General features: G+C 53.7%; 1 protein-coding gene across 4 annotated transcripts; it reads left to right on the top strand.

The window, feature by feature from the left end:
- Window positions 1-1,841: 1,841 nt before the first annotated feature.
- Window positions 1,842-17,468, top strand: ZNF385A (zinc finger protein 385A). Of its 4 annotated transcripts, XM_063075070.1 has the most exons (9): window positions 3,059-3,143; window positions 6,443-6,509; window positions 7,121-7,359; window positions 10,513-10,636; window positions 12,489-12,651; window positions 14,600-14,842; window positions 15,311-15,480; window positions 15,861-15,956; window positions 16,116-17,468. In XM_063075070.1, exons 2-9 carry the CDS (start codon window positions 6,471-6,473, stop codon window positions 16,344-16,346), a joined length of 1,305 nt encoding a protein of 434 aa, XP_062931140.1. In that variant the 5' UTR covers window positions 3,059-3,143; window positions 6,443-6,470; the 3' UTR covers window positions 16,347-17,468. The 4 variants fall into 4 exon arrangements, with proteins under 4 accessions (XP_062931143.1, XP_062931142.1, XP_062931140.1 ...); XM_063075073.1 differs by lacking the exons at window positions 6,443-6,509; window positions 7,121-7,359 and adding an exon at window positions 1,842-1,939 and having other exon boundaries at window positions 3,007-3,143; window positions 10,526-10,636; XM_063075072.1 differs by lacking the exons at window positions 6,443-6,509; window positions 7,121-7,359; window positions 10,513-10,636 and adding an exon at window positions 1,858-1,939 and having other exon boundaries at window positions 3,007-3,143.
- Window positions 17,469-18,177: the final 709 nt, after the last annotated feature.

The following is an 18,177-nucleotide window of genomic DNA, read 5'->3' on the forward strand; positions in this document are numbered from 1 at the left end:
AGTCGAAGAAACTAGCTGGTCACCCAGCTAGTGAGCAGAGGAACCATCCTCTGAGAGATTGTGTATGTAAAGTGCCTGGCATACAGTAAGCCCTCAAAAAGTGGTAACTATTGTTATTCTCAGAAAAAGAAGGGGAAGGGCTGGAGGCTTGAGCTGTATGAAACCAAGAGCCCTGTTCTGCCCACTCAACTCATAAGCTGCCATCTGCTCCTCCCCCCACTTCAGATTTCAGAGTGGCGTGGCCCCAGGAATATGGGAAGGAGACAGCAACTCTCCAGTTGCCCCCCTGCTTCCTTCCCTAGCTCTATCCTCATTTCACTCTTCTCTTCCACTTCCCTCCCCCCACCCCCCAGGGCTCACATCAGTGGAAAAGATGAGTTGTTGGCCATAGGGAACTGAGAGGCTGCTACCTATTTTCCTCCATCCCTCCTCTGGAGAAAAAATGAGGACTCCAACCCCAGGAAGTGCATGGAACTTGTTCTCTCCTTCCTCTCCTTAAACAAACAAGATGGAAGCCTGTGCTCAGATCTCTGCTTCAGAGTTAAATTAGAGCCCTTTGGGAGTGATGTAGCAGAGAAAGAATTTGCTATAGAGTGTGACAGATATTGATTTGAATCTCAGCCCTGTTACTTACAGGCTGTGTGATATCAGTCAGGTTTTTTAACTTCTCTGAGTCTCAGTTTCCTCAATATATCAAATGGAAAAAATAATATCAGCTACTTCATAGAGTCACAGCTACCTCATAGATAGAGCCCCCTCAGAGATTAAATGTTACGATACTCGGATTTCATTAGCTGGCAGATAGTGGCTCCTCAATAAATTTTTTTCTGTGGCTTTTTCTGGAACTCAGCTCTCTCCTCTAAGATGGCTTTGAGGAGTGGGAGCCTAGAGAGTCTAGAACCAAGGAAAGGGTCAAGGAGCCAAGCTGCAGTCTCTGGTGCTCTGGGGCAGGGCAATTGCCAACCCAAAACCAACTGCTGGGGTGGGTGCTGGGTGCTGGGGACTCTGGGAGGGCTCAGGTTTCTGTCACCATTCCTAATGCCGCCTGGGGCTCGTTAGGGCTGCCCTGGCCTTATGTGCCAGGCAGCAAGGGGGGGTGGGGCACAGAGGGGAGAGGTTATGAGGGGACAGTCCAGGAAAGGGAGATGGTCAAGCTGCTCCATCAGTCTGTCTGTGCCTCTCTCTTCTCTTTCACCTTCCTTGCTTTGTCTGTTCTCTGTGTTTTGGTATTTCAACCCTCATCTCCGGCCGTGTCCAGCTTTTCAGCAGTGTCACTCTGTTTTTATATCTCATTTCACTCTCTTCCATCTCTCCATTGTTTTCTATCCTTTTCTCTCAATGTCTCTGTTCCTTTTCTCAGTTACCTATTTCTACTTCTGTCACTCTATCTCAGTGTCTCTCACTGACTTTTGTCTGTCTGTCTGTCTCTCTATGTCTCTCCTCTCCCCACTCCATCCCAACCCAGGAGGTGGCAGAGGAGGAAATGGACACAAAGCATGCACACCCCCAGCTGCTCAAGGGCCAAAGCCAAGCATCCTACCCTCTCCTTCAGCCCTTAGGATTCTGAAACCCAACCTCCCAGTAGCCTGGACCCCTTTCTGCCTCAGGCACCCTGGCCACTCAGTCTTGGCTTTGGGTGGAAGACACAGACCCCTCCAGACCTTTCTGGACCAGCTCCCTGCCCCCAGCTGTGCCTGAGCCCTCCCCACCCCCTCCCTCTCGCCTCAGATTCCCCTAATCCCTGCTCCCCCGCCCTCCCCTCTGCCCCACTTTTCCAGGACTCTGATTGGCTGATTCTACTGACTGGGCTGGGGGGGAGGGGGCTGGCAAGGGAGGGGGCAGAGGGCAGAACCAAGGGAAGGGGACGCTGTCAGGCCCAGGCCCCTGGGGGGCCAGGGCCAGGCCACTGCCTGGGGGCAACAGGCACCAGAAACCAAAGGTATGAAAAGGCGCAATCTCTACGGTGGGAACAGGAAAGGATCCTGGGGACCCTCTGCCCTAGTAAGGTCAAGGGAGGACGAAGGGGCCAAGCATGCAGCCTCCTGGGTTTGCCTTTGTTCCTGGGAACCCCTGTTGCCATCAGAGGGTTGCTGGAGCAGTAGAGGGCAGCCAGAGCTCCCCAGATGGTGGACAGCAGGGTCACAGAAGGAAGCGAGGCCACTGGAAGCCCACAATGTCCTGAAGGCCTTTGGGCTGCCCCTTTGGAGCCTGGTGGAACTCCTCCCATGACTCTGGGGGAAAGAGAAGAAGGTTTCAGGGGAAGGTGGTTGAATAACTGGCCTGGACTTTCATTTCCCCTTGGGGTCAAACCCAGGCATTCCCCTCCCAGAGACTGGGTCTTGGTTCCTCCTGCAAAGCTGGAGCTGAGCACTCCTGGTGAGACAAAGGAGCATAGGGGAAGACTGAGAAATGTTGGGAGAAGGGGCTCTGAGAACAACCTAGGTGGTCCACCTCCCAGAGCAAATGCCACCCACCTGCTACCTGCCCCCAGTGATGTTGACAGTTAATTAAAAATTATGATTGAAACAAAATCATAACTAGGGAGCAAAGATTCAGTAGCCTCCTCCAAATCCAGGCCTCAGTATTCCCCTCTGGGAAATGGGATAAATCACTCACTTGACTCTGTTCTCCCTGGGGTGATAGCAAACTTTAGGATCCTCTAGGGAAAAGAAAAACCAGAAGAATAAGGGAGTGGCGGGGAGCTTGGAGTCCTGATGGTCCAGCAGTCAGCCTGCCGGGTTTGGGTTTGTAAAGTGTCTAAAGGTCTTAGGGGAGGGAGGCTGGAGAAGGGGGAAGTGAAAACCACCCAGAAGGGAAGGACAGGTCTGCACCCTCCCCCAGGCCCATAGGGTATTGTGCTCCATTGCTCCAGAGCCAGCAGAGGAAGTGTATATGTGTGTGCAGGTCACACTTCTAAGTGTGGGGGTCCAGTGGGACTGACAGGCTTGGCTGGGGTTCCCAAGCTTCAATCTTCCTACCTCACAGAACGTTTTTTCTGCACTTCAGGCAGCCTGAGCCGGGCAGGGCCCCTCCCTCTGCTCCGGCAGCCCCCCATAATGCAGCCGCCACTGGACCTCAAGCAGATCCTGCCCTTCCCACTGGAGCCAGCCCCTACCCTGGGCCTCTTCAGCAACTACAGCACCGTGAGTAGCAGCCCGCCTGCCTTCCCTACCCTTTTGTGACCCCAACCCCTTCCCTCCCTCAAACCCACCCCTTCCTTCTTCTCCTCCTATATCTAATTCCTTATCTCTTCTTATGACATCTTCTTCCTTACTTCTAGACAATTACAAGTATTGCTGGCTATCTGTTACACTATTAACAACAGTAATAATAGCTAATATTTGCTGAGATATTGCTATGGGCCAGACACTGGGCTAAGTGTTTTATATGAATTATCTCACTTAGTCCTCTAGTAAATCGGCCTACCATCTAGAAAAGTAATGAGACTCAAATTGCTGGTAGTGACTGTGGGGAGGTGAGAGAGGAGTAGGTGCTGAATCCAGAAGGAGGGAATAAGCAGGAAGATAAACATGCCTGTTTGTAAGTTCCAGATCTCTGGAGCCCACAGCTGAGTAGTAAGAGTACTGGCATAGGGTTGGGAGGGCTGGCAAAGTTGTCTAGATTTAAAACAATTTGCAATTGGAAGCCACTGTCCATTCTTGAGTGGGAGAGTGACTTGGTAAGAGCGATGTTTGAGGAAGGTGAGGAGGGCAGCTGAATGGAAGGGAGCAGAGGCTGGAGGCAGGTGGCCAATCAGGAGGCTGTCCCAGCAATGGGGGCCTGCAGGGCAGCCTCGAGGGCCAGACTGGGCTGGTGGCAGTCGCAATGTGAGTGGAGAGGAAAGGAGGATAGTGGAGGTATTTCCAAGGAAATATTGACAGGCCATGGTGACCAACTGGTGTTTGGGGGTGAAAGGAGAAGAGAAGGCATGAGTCACAGATGACTCCAGGGCTCAGGCCTCTGGGACTGGGAGGAAGAGGTCACCATTGAGAGGCAGGGGGTTAGAGGAAGAAGCTGGCCTGGGGTGAGGGTACAGAACTCACTTTAGGACACAGTGAATGGTGTATAGACAGTTAGAATTTGAAGCCTGCACTGGAGTGGGCTGGAGCTAAAGGTTTGATGGAAATCAGCTTTATTTGACTCGAATAACCCACCATCAAACCATATTTAGTCACAAACATGCACTGAGCATTGACTGTGCACCAGGCACTGCAGCAGATGTTTCTACATACAATCTCACTTAACCCTCACACCAGCCCAGCAAGGTAGACATCATTATTCCTGTTTGACAAATGGGAAGACAGAAACTAAGTCTCAGAAGGTTTAGTTATTTATATAAGTTGACACAGTATGTGGCTAAGGTATGATATGAACCCATAGCATCTTACTCCAAATAGAGTTCTCTTTATACCACAGCTGTTTCTCCTCAAACTCCTCCCAGAGAACCTAAACCAACATTTGCATTGTGCATTGAAGTTTACGGTGTTTTTCATATCTCAACTTTTACAGCAATCCCATTGGGTAGCTGGGGTTATTATCCTCATTTTACAGATGAGAAAATTGAGTACTGACTATAAGCAAGGCACTGTTCTAGATGTAATGGAGACAGGAGGGTAAATATGAGACAGTCCCATCTTGAAGGACCTTATATTTGGGAGAGAAAGATAGACATGCATACAGCAAAACAGAGGGAAGGTTATAAATATTGCAACAGAGACACTAACAAAGGTTCAGTTTAACCAAAAAAGAAAAATGTTTTTGAGCACCTACTATGTGTTGGGCACTGTGCCTCCCATCAGGGAAACAAAACTCAGTCCCTGCCTTGGGGAGCTCACAGTTCAGTAGGAAAGATAACAAGTTAACAGTTACCCTATAGTGTGAGAAGAGCTGTGTCAGAGGCATTTAGCTTGCATGGGAGACCAACGGGGTGTCAAGAAAGACTTACTGGATGTGGTGGTGCCTGAGGGGCCAACCAGAGTTAAGCAGGAAAAAAGACAGAAGAGGAAAAAGGGATTTAACCTGGAGCAAGTGACATGATTTGGGCTTTGAAGAATTATTAGTAGGATTTAAAAAGTGGCCTTAAAGAACACTTCAGACTGAAGCAACTAGAATGAACAAGAGCTAGAAAAGAGCATTTGAGAAAGTACAATTGATTGGGTGTGACTGGAGTATAAGGTTCAAAGAATACTTTCTCCGCCATCTAAATACCTGACTTCCCCTCACCTTCAGGTCTCAGCAACCCCCATCATTGTCCCCGCTTTATAGATGAAGAAACCCAAGCCCAGAGAGGCTAAGTGACTTGTCCAAGGTCACAAAGCTACTTAGTCAATTTATGTGGATAATCCAGGGTTTCTGATCCCCACAGGGTTCATGGCTCCTCTGCCTGTAGGGAGATATTTAAAGCCGTCAGCATGAATAAGCATGGAGAATGCAGCAGGGTGCTGAACAGCACCAACTTTGCACCTGACTGTCAGGACTTGAATTGGTGTTTCAAAGTACTGGCTGTGTGACCTTAAGCACGTTATTTAACCATTCTGAATCTCAATTTTACTAGCTGTGCAATGGGATAGTAATAGTACCAACTCAAAAGGTTACAAGATTCATATTACGTAATCATAATGCAAATGAAGTAAGTGCTCAGTGTTAGCTGTTATGATTATTGTGTTATTGCTATTATTGTTACCATTATTTTTATTTAAGGAAGGAGTAGAAAGAGAAAGGTAGGATGGTCAAGGCCTCAGCCTTGGGGAATAAGCAGAATTAGGCAGTGGGAACAGGAGGAGGCTCCAGCAAAGGAAATGGAGGTGCCACTGGAGGGTGTGGGGAGGGAAATACATTCCCATAGAGTTGGAGAAGCCAAGGGAGAGAGTGTGGCAGGCTGCATCAGTAGTGTCAAATTCTGCAGGGGAATGAGGACTGCAGAAAAGCTGCAGACGGGCCTTTGGAAGTACTATGCTGCAGTTAAGTACATGGCTTTGGAGTCAGGCTGCCCAGGTTTAAATTCAAATCCCAGTTCAGCCACTTACTAGCTTATGACCTTGGGCAAATTACTTAACCTCTCTAAACCTCAGTTCCCTCATCTATAAAATGAAGATAATAATAGTACTTACTTCAAATAGTGGTTGTGAAGATTAAATTAGATAATCCATGCAAAGAGTACAGTACAGAAGCTGGCACATTCCAAGGACTCGATCCACATTGGGTGCTGGTGATGGTTTATTATACGTGGCGGCGTCTCTCCCTGCGGTGGACTGGCACCTCCATCTCTCTCTCCTCTTTGGGCAGTTCCTACCCCTTAGACCCCTCCCTGCATCACTGTCTCCCCTCTTTCTCCTCCCACTCACTCTACTGCTTCCCTCTGCCCTTGGATGTCCCTCACTGTCTCCCAAAGCCATCCTCTGTCTAGATCCAGTCCCTTACTTCACTCATCTCTCTGCCGTAGATGGAATAGGAGGGGATGAGACCCAGAGATGAGAGTGGAATCCCAGGACCTGTCCAGAGAAGACGAGGTGTCCAGGGGAGTGGGCTGCTTTGCCCTCTTGCCGCTCGCCCCCAGTACTGCCCCTACATGACCGCCAGAGGGCAGCAAGTGCACGAAGCGTAGGCTCTTAGGGAATTTGGTTTTCCCGCAGGTGGCGGGCGAGGGGAGGAGGTGGGGAGAGGTTAGGAGCGATGTTCCCAGTCTGAAGTCGCTTCTTCCCTGAGCGCCTCCAGACCCACCGTTCGGAGGGCTCTCTGAGAGAGCAGCGCCTGACACCTGGGGACCTGCACCGTTTCCCATCCTTAGTGGGGGAGGTGACTTGTAAAAAGTAGAAGCACAGGGGTCTTGTGCAGAGGGAGCTGAGGCATGGTCGTCTGCGGACTCGGAAGAAAGGTTGTCAGCAGAGAAGCGAGGGTCAGGGCGGAGGGGGTGAAAGAAAGTGGAAATGTCCTAACTAGACAAACAGGGTCCTTCAAAAGACTGGGGGGGACACTGGGCCCAAGAAGGAACCCCAGAGGAGGCAGCCGAGGTCATCTGGTCAGTGACCCGCCCCCGAGCCGAGTGGCCCCTCGCTAGAACAAGGTCTTCCTGGGAGGAGTGTCTGAGCTGTCATCCCCTCCTCTCCTCTTTTCGCCCTAGCCCACCTTCAGTCCTCTCAAGCGCTTTGTCCCCGCCCCCGCCCTCGGCCCCGCCTCCGGGGCGGGCTCTGGACCCAGCCGGCACCTCCTACCCTTCTCCCGGCCGGGCCGGCAGCACAGCCCCAAGCCGCCGGGGCAACGAGCGGCGCGTCCCCGGCCTGCCCGGCCTGGCCAGGCTCGGCCCCCCTGCCCGGGTCCGCCACCTGGGCCATGGAGCCGCGGCCCCCAGGGTCCCGCAGGGTAAGCCACCCGGCCCCTCCTCTCTCCCTGGCTCCCGCGGCTGCCGCAGCGCCCCCCCACCCCCACCCCGTCCCCGACCGCCCCTGCGGGGCTGGATACCTCTCGGTTCGCCTGGTCCTCGGGTTATCTGGCCCATCCCCCACACCGGCGCGGCCCCAGCCAATCTCTGGCTCCCAGCTGGAGCCCCCAGACTACTGCCACCATGCTAGAAACTAGCCTCTGCTTCCCAGATTCTTAAAGTCCCCCAGTCCTCAGACTTCCCGTGAAGTCCTACTCCTACCCCCAAATTACCACGCTGCTCAGATTCCTCTGGTCCAGCCCTGGCCTCTTCCCAGCATCCCTTCCCCCACCAGCTTCCACCTGCTCTTTAGACACCCCCTAGCTCCCTCTGTTTCCTATCTCAGTCCTTTCTGTCCCTCAGGTCTTCCTATCCCTGAGATTACACCCCCTCTCCCTTTTGCCTTTATTTTAAGGGTGGGGAAGTGGAGTGGTCAGACAAGGGGCAGGGGTGCCATCAGATAAAGAGCAATGGAAGGAAATATAATCATAGCCTCCCACCCCCTACCCTGTGTTCCTGATCTGGTTTCCCCCTTCCCTCCCCCTCGCCCTTCCTGATTCATTTTGCCCCAGCTTCAGGGAGCAATTCCCCTTCATGCATTCTATTGGAGGGCAGGTGGGAGGGGACTGTTTTGTGGACCTTTCTAGGCAGTGTCTAGGCCAACATCCTGGGGAAGGGGCTCTGGAGTGAAATGGGCTCTGGGAGATGTGGACCTCCACCCTCCCCAGGGAGCCCTCATCTAGGTCACTGGGGCCTCCTGACCTTGGCCTGGAGCAGCACTTAAGTGACTCACATTCCATCTGCACAGGGATTGGGCCCAGGAGCCCTCACCTTCAGCCTGGTGTCTCCTCAGTTCCTGGAGAAGAGGGTGGGAAGGACCCTCCTGACACCGTTGCTGCCCTCTTCCCCACCCCCCACCTTCACCCCTAGTTTGTGTTTATGGACCTAACCTGGGGAGGGGTTGTGCGAGAGTTAAGGTTTTCACCCTGGTGGACGACCCAGGTGGGGCAGACACCTTTCTCAGGGGAGGGATATCAAGATGGTTAGTCCACAAGTCATTCTCAGGATTCTGGGTACTCAGCCCCTCTGAGGAGCAGGCTGGGGAGATGGAGTGGGGCATAAACAGAACCAGCTCTCCCCTTTTCATCCCACTCCTCTCTCCCTACTGTTTTCATCCGACTTAGGTTTCCTGGCCCAGATTGGGTTTCTGTTTGGGCTGAATTCCCATTCCTCACCCAGCATATGAGCAAGTCCAGGGGTTAGGAGAACCCTGGGTCAGAGTGTTGGGGGTCTCTGAACAGGGAGGACTGAGGCCTGGAGACTGGAAGCTGAGAGCAGCAATCTGTTTCCCCTTTCTGATTAAAGCTTGTCTCCAACTTGGTCTGTCTTTTTGCCGAACACATCATACATTCACACAGATAAACACACAGCTGAAGATTACACAACCTGACCATTCGTGGTGTCAGCAAATCTCCCAACACAGAAATGTTGATACATAAATGATATACACACAGTACATGACACTCGTTCACACCCCACCCATGCACAGATTGATCACAGCCTGCCTAACACACACAGACACACCCATTCTTTTCTTTGGCTTTTCCTTGGATGTGACTGAGGCTTCCAGGAAGCTGATGGGAGATGAAAAGTGAGCCCCTGAGAGGGCTGCTTCCAGCCAAGGGTGGGCCGAGAGATTGACACTTGTCAGTCAGATCAATTATCTGAACGTGGTCAATTATCCTGCCCCCAGCACTACCAAAATGGGGGCAGAGTGGGTGAGGCCACTGCCCATTTCACAAAGATGGGCCTTTCCTGACATTAATTCCAACCAGCCAGTGAGACTACCAGCCAGGGAGAGGAAGAGGAGAGTCAGGATGTCTGGGCTTTCCAGACTCTGACCGCCTTCCCCCTGCTTCATGTTTCATCTCTCACCAGTGTCATTGGAAACCCTGAAGGACTAGCCACAGGGAGGGACTAAGCTGAGAAACTAAGGACCCCCAAGTCCCTAGCAACACTTTTTTTACTTGATCCCTCCATCGGGAAGATAAAGTCTCAGCCCTAATTCGGTCCAGTTCTAAGGAAAGGTCCCAGCCATCAACCAATCCTCCTCAGCCTCAGCTGCATTCCAGTCTTGCCTCTCCCTGGCCGCCTAGGGGCCAGAAGGGAGGAGAGCTGTTCAGGGAGGCAGTTTTCATGCCTGTAAGCCCCTGGCTTCATCCCCTGATAGCAGAAGGCCTCAGAGAAACTCCCATTCTCTCCCCTCCTCATGGGAACTCTTGGCAGGAGAATGCAAAGACATCTGCTGACCTAGGGTGGGGGCAGAGATGGTTCCTAATCACGCCCAGCCCCACAGCCCTGCCCCAGAAGCCCTGTTGATCATAGAGAGAGGGTTCAGAAGATTCCTTGGCTGCCTCAGACCAGACCAGCTGTTTAAGTCCCCCCACTTCTTCCCCATTATTTGCTAGAGCCACCTACTCTCTCCTAAGTTCTTTTATTCCCTCTAGAAGCTGCTGCCTTAAAAAGGTCCAGAGAGTGAGTGTTAGGGCAACCTGGAACCCAGAGATGGGAAGCTGAGAACATCTGTCTTCAGGAACCAGAGGCTGGGTTTGGCAGACAGACTTATCCCAGAGTAGGGGCCAAAAGGGTTCAAAGGCTTCAGCTGAAGGTCCTATGATCTAGGATGCTTTGAAGGTCCTATGATCTAGGATGCTATGATCTAGGATGTCAGTGGGCCTCTGGTGGATCAGCCTAGCTGTAGGAGATAGGTCAGAGTGACAGAGTTAGATCTTTATGGTATGATGGACCAAAGTAGGAGTCCAGGTTCAAGTTCCAGCTCTGCTATTAACTCATAGCGTGACCTTGGGAAAGCCACTTCTAGTTTCTGCAAAATGAGAGCATTAGACCAATTGATCTATCAGGTCCCTTCCAGTGCTGTAAAGATTGAGATGGGAGATAATGAGGGGACTGAGGCTCAGAGTCCTTGGGCATATTGAGGGATGGGAGGAGGCTCCAGGGAACTTGGTTCAACCCAGCTACTGCCAGTCGGGGGATGATGAACATGACATTGTGCTGGGGTTACCGGCTCACCCCAGCCTGCCTCCACAGATGGACCCTGTGCAGAAGGCTGTGCTCTCTCACACTTTTGGGGGACCCTTGCTCAAGACCAAGAGGCCCGTCATTTCCTGTAATGTGTGTCAGATCCGCTTCAATTCTCAGGTAAGAAGTCTGATTGCTCACCCACCCAATGGGTGGGGCAGGGGCAGCCAGGGAACCTTGAGGGAGAGCAGAGTCTAGGAGCTCTGGATGACGGGCAGGAATTAAGGGGATATTATGTATAAAGCATGAAATGGGGATACTGCAGGAGGGGTAGGAGCTGGTGGAAGGCACTTGAGAGGGACAAGAGGTTGCTGTGTATTTTGACATTAGTTGGCCCATCCTCTAAGGCTGACCCCTCCCTCCCTTGGGGACTGGGACATCCCTGGCTCAGAGCTTCTTGGAACATGGGTGGCCATCAGTGTCTGAGTGAGAGTGTGGCCTCTTGCCCATTGGTCCTTGGGTACAGGGCTAATTAGGTCATTGGCTTCCTCACTGAGCCTGTCTCTTCTTTGGCTTCTGCTAAACTCTCCCCTGGCCCACCCACTTCCCGCTCTCTTCCATTTCTGTTTTCCTCCCTCCAAATCACGCACAAGTCCTGGCCCCCACTAACCTCCCATGGGACTTTCCCATGAGGAGAAGCCACCAAAAACTCAGAACTCAGGTGTCTGGCCTCCCAGATTTCCTCTCTCTGAGGCTCCACTGGGACCTCTGTGAGGGTCTAGATGGGACTTTGTGGGGTGCAGGCTCTGAAATCTTTTGGAGAAAAACAGCAGAGGCTTATTCTGCTGAGTAGGGGAAAATAAAAGCATGTTCTGTTTCTCTATCCAACACACACACACACACACACACACACACACACGACTCTGCATACCACTGCCCTACGCCTGGGCTGTCAATCATCTATTCCTGCCTATCCACACCTTTTATTTCTACCCCTCCCTGTCTGGGTGACCTGTGCTTCCAGGACTGTACATTCTTAGCAGGGGGTGCACATGGAAGTGGAGTAGGGGGTGGGGAGGTGGAGCCAGCATGAGGCCTCTCTTTTACCTTGGACCCCAGGCATCTTCTCTACCAACCCTGGCTCCACTCACTGGTGGAGGGTAAAAGACTGGAGGGGTGGGGAGCCAATAGCAGACAGCCCTCCCCTCATTTTGCCTTCCCTTTCCCTCCCCCATCAAGTGGCTCTGTTTTGACAGCTGTCTCTGCTGCTGTCTCTGTTTCCAGAGCTGGGCTTGGGGCCAGGGTTCTTCAGGGTATCCACAGAGGCTTCAGGGAAAATGAGACCCACGGGGGAGTGGTCAGGATAGAGCCCAGGCCTAAGAGATCCGGGGACTCTCATCATGAGGTTGAAAGCAGCAAAGGCTGGGTCCTGGGGACAGGGGACTCAGGCACATAAGACCTAGGGTCTAAGAGCATCCCAACTGGCTGGATGGCTAGGCCCCTCCCAGATTAAGATTCTGCCATAGGGGGCTGACCCTGTGGCGCACTTGGGAGAGTGCTGCGCTGGGAGCGCAGCAACGCTCCCGCCGCAGGTTCGGATCCTGTAGGGGGATGGCCGGTGCACTCACTGGCTGAGCACGGTGCGGACGACACCAAGCCAAGGGTTGCGATCCCCTTACCGGTCACAAAAAAGACAAAAAAAAAAAAAGATTCTGCCATAGGTTTGGGGTCCCCCTCCCTTCACCCCAGGACTAGGTGGGAGACCTGAGTCAGCATCCAGGCCCTGAGGTGTGGTGGTAGGGTAGAGTCTGGGCTAAGTGGGGATCCAGGTTCCCAGAGGCTCAAGCTTGAGAAGCTAGTCTGAGTACCAGGAATAACCAGGACTTATTGGCATGGGGCTTTACATCTCACTGGTATAGGGAGACATTCACTGCCACCTGCTGAGACCACCCCAGGACATGAAGGAGCTCTGTGGGGTGATCTGTCAGATGAAAGGTGATCTCAGTTCCATTTTCTTTCTCCATCCTTAAAGAGCCAGGCTGAGGCGCACTACAAGGGTAATCGCCACGCCCGACGAGTCAAAGGCATCGAGGCCGCCAAGACCCGAGGCAGGGAGTCTGGTGTCCGGGAACCTGGAGACTCAGCTCCCCCAGGCAGCAGCCCCCAAAATGGGGATGGCATAGCCCCCCATCCAGGTGTGTCTGAATCCCCCCACATTCTTCAACTGATTTCTTCCTTCTCTGTTTTCTCCTCATTTCCCAGAACTCTCTTCTCTGCTTCCATCTCTCTCTTTCTCAGTCCCCACCCCCACCCAAGGTGAGTCCTGGAGCCAAGCACAGTGATGTAAAATTTCCATCCTGTCACCCCCACCCCCACCACAGCTCTGTTCAACAGAGTCCCAACTGTCTGTCCTCCCTACCACCCAGTGACTCAGAGAGGGGCTAGGGTGAGGCCACCTGGCAGACTTCCCCAACAAAAAGGGAACCATCAAATCCAGAGAGAGTGCCCTTCATGTTGAAGAGAGAGAGGGGCAGGGGAGGGAATCAGTATATCTGAGTGCTTGCCCTATGGGGGCTTCCCTCAGGGAAGACCGAGCGTCCAAGAAACCAGGGCAACTCCCTGGATGAGATTGGGTAGACCAGGGTTTTCTTTTCTGGGAAATAGCGGAGTGAGACATTAAGATCTTTGAGGTCTTTTCCAGGTTTGTGAAAAGCAGCTCTAAGATTCTTTTTCCCTCGTGGCTGTTAGCCATCCTCAGCCGTACTTCCAGCCAAGAAACTGGGAAGAGGGAATATCGGGACAGGAAGATAGGAGCCACCCCCATCCTGGGATTACCACATCAGATGTCAGTCATGGCTAATTACAGAGAGACCTAATATCCCCATTTTTCTCCTTGTCCTTGCCTGTCCTTCCTGCCCCACCCTAAGTAGAATGAGAAACAAGCAACTGCACCACCAGCTTGGGAACCAGGCCCCCACTCTCACCAGACGCACCACACACACACACATACACACACCAGACACACATGGAACCACCCTCAGGGATACACAGATGAGTGGGTGGGCAAGTGGGTGAATGGGGGAGCTGAGTTCTAATTGTGCTCTGGCTGCTTCTTATCCTGATCACTTTGGTTAGTTTGTGAACGTCTCTGTAAAATGGGGAGGATGATAATGATGATAAGAATGATAATGATGGTGATAGCTAACATTTCTTAAATAGCACTGTTTGGGGTGCTTTACACATATTACCTCATTTAGTTTCTGCAATATCTCTCTGAGGATACAGGGCAGGATAACTATACCTTCCCTGCTTTCGTAAACCATGAAGTCCTTCCAGATGCAGTTGTGGGTGTGCTGTCTGGATTGGAATGGAGGTAGAAGTATCAGAAATAAATAAGAGAAATAAGAAGGATCATAGGATGGACAAACAAATAGATATCTGCGGGGGTCAAGAGTTCCCCTCCCACAAGCTCCCCACCCCCACTGCCAGCCTCCCCATGACCAGGAAACTGGATCGGCTGCTGGAGCAAGAATGGGAGCACTAGAGTTTCCCCTGTACAGAGGCCAGACCTAGCACTGAGGCCTGGGGCCCGTGCATCTTTAATCGAGCCATGAATTATAGAGCACCCTGCATCCCTGTTTCTTCCCTCTCCGGTTCTGCTGCTTCTGTTGCCCTGTTGCCCTGTCTGCATCTGTCTCTCCCAACCTTTCCTCACTTTGCCTCTTCCCCTTCCTAGGGCTTTTTAGTGTGCCTCCTCAGGAGCTGGGCAGGACTCTGGGACGGGGCTGTCCTGGCAGGAAGCCCAGACTGGCTGGCAGGCCACTGAGGGGTGAATCCTTGTTCCATGCCTCTCCCCCTCACTGGGCTGACTGCCAGCTTCACCCTGAAAGTTGACTGGTGAAGCTGGACCCTTTGACTATTCCCAGCTTATGAGGAATGAGCCAGGCATTGTAGTCTCACACCCAGCCTGCCGCAGCTGGACCACATCTGGCTGTGGCCCAAGGCATGAGAGCATGCATGTTGTCACAGGGTGGGGATTCTTGGGCCCTTGCCCTCCAGGAAATGCGGGTGAGTCTCCTCCACATGAACAGTCTTCTCCAAGAGCCCTCTAGGGTGACCCCCATGTTTCTCCCCCAACAACAGTTTCCATGGAGAATGGTCTGGGTCCAGCCCCAGGATCCCCAGAGAAACAGCCTGGCTCCCCATCCCCTCCCAGCATTCCGGAGACTGCTTGGGGTACAACCAAGGGTGAAGGGGGGACTCCAGCTCCAGCTTCCCTGCCTGGGGGTAGCAAGGAAGAGGAGGAGAAAGCCAAGCGGCTGCTGTACTGTGCTCTGTGCAAGGTGGCTGTGAACTCCCTGTCTCAGCTTGAAGCTCATAACAAAGGTATGGACTCCCCTGCCCCTACCCACACTCTTGTCCTCAGCCTATGCTTGCCCCCTGCATCCTGACTCTTCTGGCTTCCAGACATCCCTGAACCCTCTAAGACCTACTAGCCTAGGGCCGGCCTGTGGCTCACTTGGGAGAGCATGGTGCTGACAACACCAAGTCAAGGGTTAAGATCCCCTTACTGGTCATTTTTAACAACAACAAAAAAGACCTACTAGCCTATCTCCTTCTCCAGTCATCTCTCCCATTTCTTAGCCCCTTACCTCTTCAGCTCACCTCCACCTTACTACTTTTACCTCTGACTTTCCCCTGAACCACCTTGTGTTTGGAAGGGTACCAAGGGGATTGAAAAAACCCCACACTTGTCCCTTCACACAATCCAGGAGGGAATGTGGGTATTTGAGGCCCAGTAGGCCTGGAGAATTTTTCCTCCGCCCCTTACCTCCTACCTTCTGTGGGCCCCAGGTACTAAGCACAAGACAATTCTGGAAGCCCGAAGTGGGCTGGGGCCCATCAAAGCTTACCCTCGCCTGGGACCTCCCACCCCCGGGGAACCAGAGGCTCCGGCACAGGACCGAACTTTCCACTGTGAGATCTGCAATGTCAAGGTCAACTCGGAGGTCCAACTGAAACAGGTAGGACACCCTTTCCAGGATTCTAGGGAGCTCCACCTGCTCCGCAGAGAAAAGGGGGCGCGGGCAAAGGGCCTTCTTCAAGGTCTTCCCCCCACCTTGCTAAAGAAGGGGGCAAGGGGCCGAGCCCGTGGCGCACTTGGTAGAGTGCTGCGCTGGGAGCGCGGCGACGCTCCCGCCGCGGGTTCGGATCCTATATAGGAATGACCGGTGCACTCACTGGCTGAGTGCCGGTCACGAAAAAACGACAAAAAAAAAAAAAAAAAAAAAAGAAGGGGGCAGGGCCCGGTGCTTGGAGCTAGATTATCGGCCAAATGGCCATGCTGCTTAGCGGTTGCTTCTCTTCTGGAGGCTCACAGCCCCCTATGTACTCGCCCCCGCAGCACATCTCCAGCCGGCGGCACCGAGACGGAGTGGCCGGGAAGCCCAACCCACTACTGAGCCGTCACAAGAAGCCTAGGGGCACCGCGGAGCTGGCGGTAAGGCCTGGGCGCTGGGGAATTCGGCAATGAGAGCACCTGGGCGAGGAGAGGAGAGGGACGCAGGCCGAGCCCGGGGAGAGGTGAGGTTTGCGGGACCATCGGATGACTAATCTCTCTCTCTCTCTCTCTCTCTCCTCGCCTCTCTGCGCACTTCAGGGCACGCTGACTTTCTCCAAGGAGCTGCCCAAGTCCCTGGCTGGCGGCCTACTCCCCAGCCCCCTGGCGGTGGCTGCGGTGATGGCAGCGGCAGCAGGCTCCCCGCTGTCCCTGCGCCCGGCTCCAGCCGCACCTCTTCTCCAGGGACCGCCGATTACCCACCCCCTGCTCCACCCGGCCCCCGGACCCATCCGAACTGCGCACGGACCCATCCTCTTCTCCCCCTACTGACCTCAACCCTGAACCCCTCCCGTTCCACCTGCCCCCCTTCCCCAAGCCGGGACCCAGGCCTCCGGGCTCCCAGCCCGCCCTTCCTCCCGGCACTCCCTGAATGATCTCTCCTTACCCCCCACCCCGAGATACGGGGTTCCAGGAATGGGGAGGGGTTATGGGGGAGGGGGGCTTCAGAAAGGGGGGAACACCCCAGATCTCAGGGAACCCCGCCCCCTGCCCTTCCTTCTCCCCTAGAAAAGGGGGGGCCGTCTCACCCCCGAGCCCCCTTGGAGACACCCCCCCCTCCCAAAAGCCATGTCCATCCAGCCCTTCCCCCTCAAACCTAGCACAAAACGGGGTTCACAAGCCATGGTCGGGGTCCAGGGGGCAGAAATGGATTTTCTCGGCAATAAGCGGACTCTGGGACTCCGGCCCCCTACCCCAAACTGAAGCGCTTCCGTGAACACCCCCGTCCTCCGCAGGGGGAGGGGAGCAGGCGGGATCCTGGGTCCCTCATAAGCACTTTGGTTTTACCGCCTGCAACCTCACTGTGCCCGCCCCGCACCATGCCCCAGCCCCAGGTCTAGATAGGCCCATCGCAGGGGGCAGCACTTGGGGGGCATCTCTGGCACTGGGTGGGACCAAGGAGATGCCCCCATAGATCCTTCCCTCGCCTTCTTCCTCCCCAGTCCGGGTTCCATTCTTTTCACCAGCACCCATAGCCCTAGGGGTACCGAGGGGGGCAAGGGGTGTCCAGTCCAAGCCCACCCCCGCCTCGCCTTCCGCAAAACTGTGAGCAAAAAGCAATAGAAGCCTCGCCCCGGCCCTCCCCTTTCCGCAGGATGTGCCGATTCTGTAGCCTTCCCCGTCCCAGCTCCTAGACCTCATGGCTGTCCTCTTCCACCAGCCACCTCCACAGCACAACTCGGGCGGGGGCGTGACACACACACCCCCAATCCCACATGTAGTTTCCGTGTCGTCAGCCTTTCCAGCCGCTGACCCGGGAGGGGGACCAGCCCCCACTGGCCTTCCCCTCCCCATCAACTTTTTCTGCTTGACAATGTAGCAACCCCGGCCCCCCACCCACGTTCCTCCCCTTTTCCCTCTCCCTGACAATAAAGTCTGAATTCGTTCTGCCCTTCGCCCCGCAGACTCAGGCTCCGTCTTTGCCCACTGTTTTGGGAGAAATTTGATCGGGAGATGTATCTGTAATCTGTATGTTAAGGGGGACCGGCGCACGGGAAAGGGGGCCAGAAGGAGGAGGTGGACGGGAAAACAGGGGTGGGGGTAGACAAGACACGAGGCTTGTGCAAAGCTAGCAGAGGCTCCCCATGCCACCCACCCCCATTCCAGCCCAGCTCGTGTAAACTTGGCGGGGGGAATCATTTCGAGTCCGGGTCTGGGACTGCAGCTGCGGCTGTTGAGAATTCTTCTCAACTCCACCAGGCGGCACCAATGACACGGAAAAGGAGTCCCTTATGCTAAGCAGCTCCTATGATGTGTCTCGCGATTCTAAGGAAAAGGGTCTAGACCCAGTCTCAGACAAAGAAAGAAATCTAGTCTTTTTTGTCTCTGGTGGGAAATCCACGCCAGCGAGACGCAAGACAGAGGGAGAAGTGTGGCGGGGACTGGGGATCTGAACTCAAGGCTCTGCTCGACCCCATATAAACAGTGATCTTGGTTTAGTCCTTGCCCTCTCTGGATCTCAGTGTCCCCATCTGCAAAATGAGCAGGTTTGGGTGAATAAAAAATGAACAGGTTTGAGTCTTTTAAAGATTCATTAAGACCTCACGTATCCAACGCTGAAGAGCTGGGACTATGCCATTAACAGCTATGCTAAAACACTTCT

The sequence above is a fragment of the Cynocephalus volans genome, chromosome 12 (assembly GCF_027409185.1).
Source record: "Cynocephalus volans isolate mCynVol1 chromosome 12, mCynVol1.pri, whole genome shotgun sequence".
NCBI classification, from domain to species: Eukaryota; Metazoa; Chordata; class Mammalia; order Dermoptera; family Cynocephalidae; genus Cynocephalus; species Cynocephalus volans.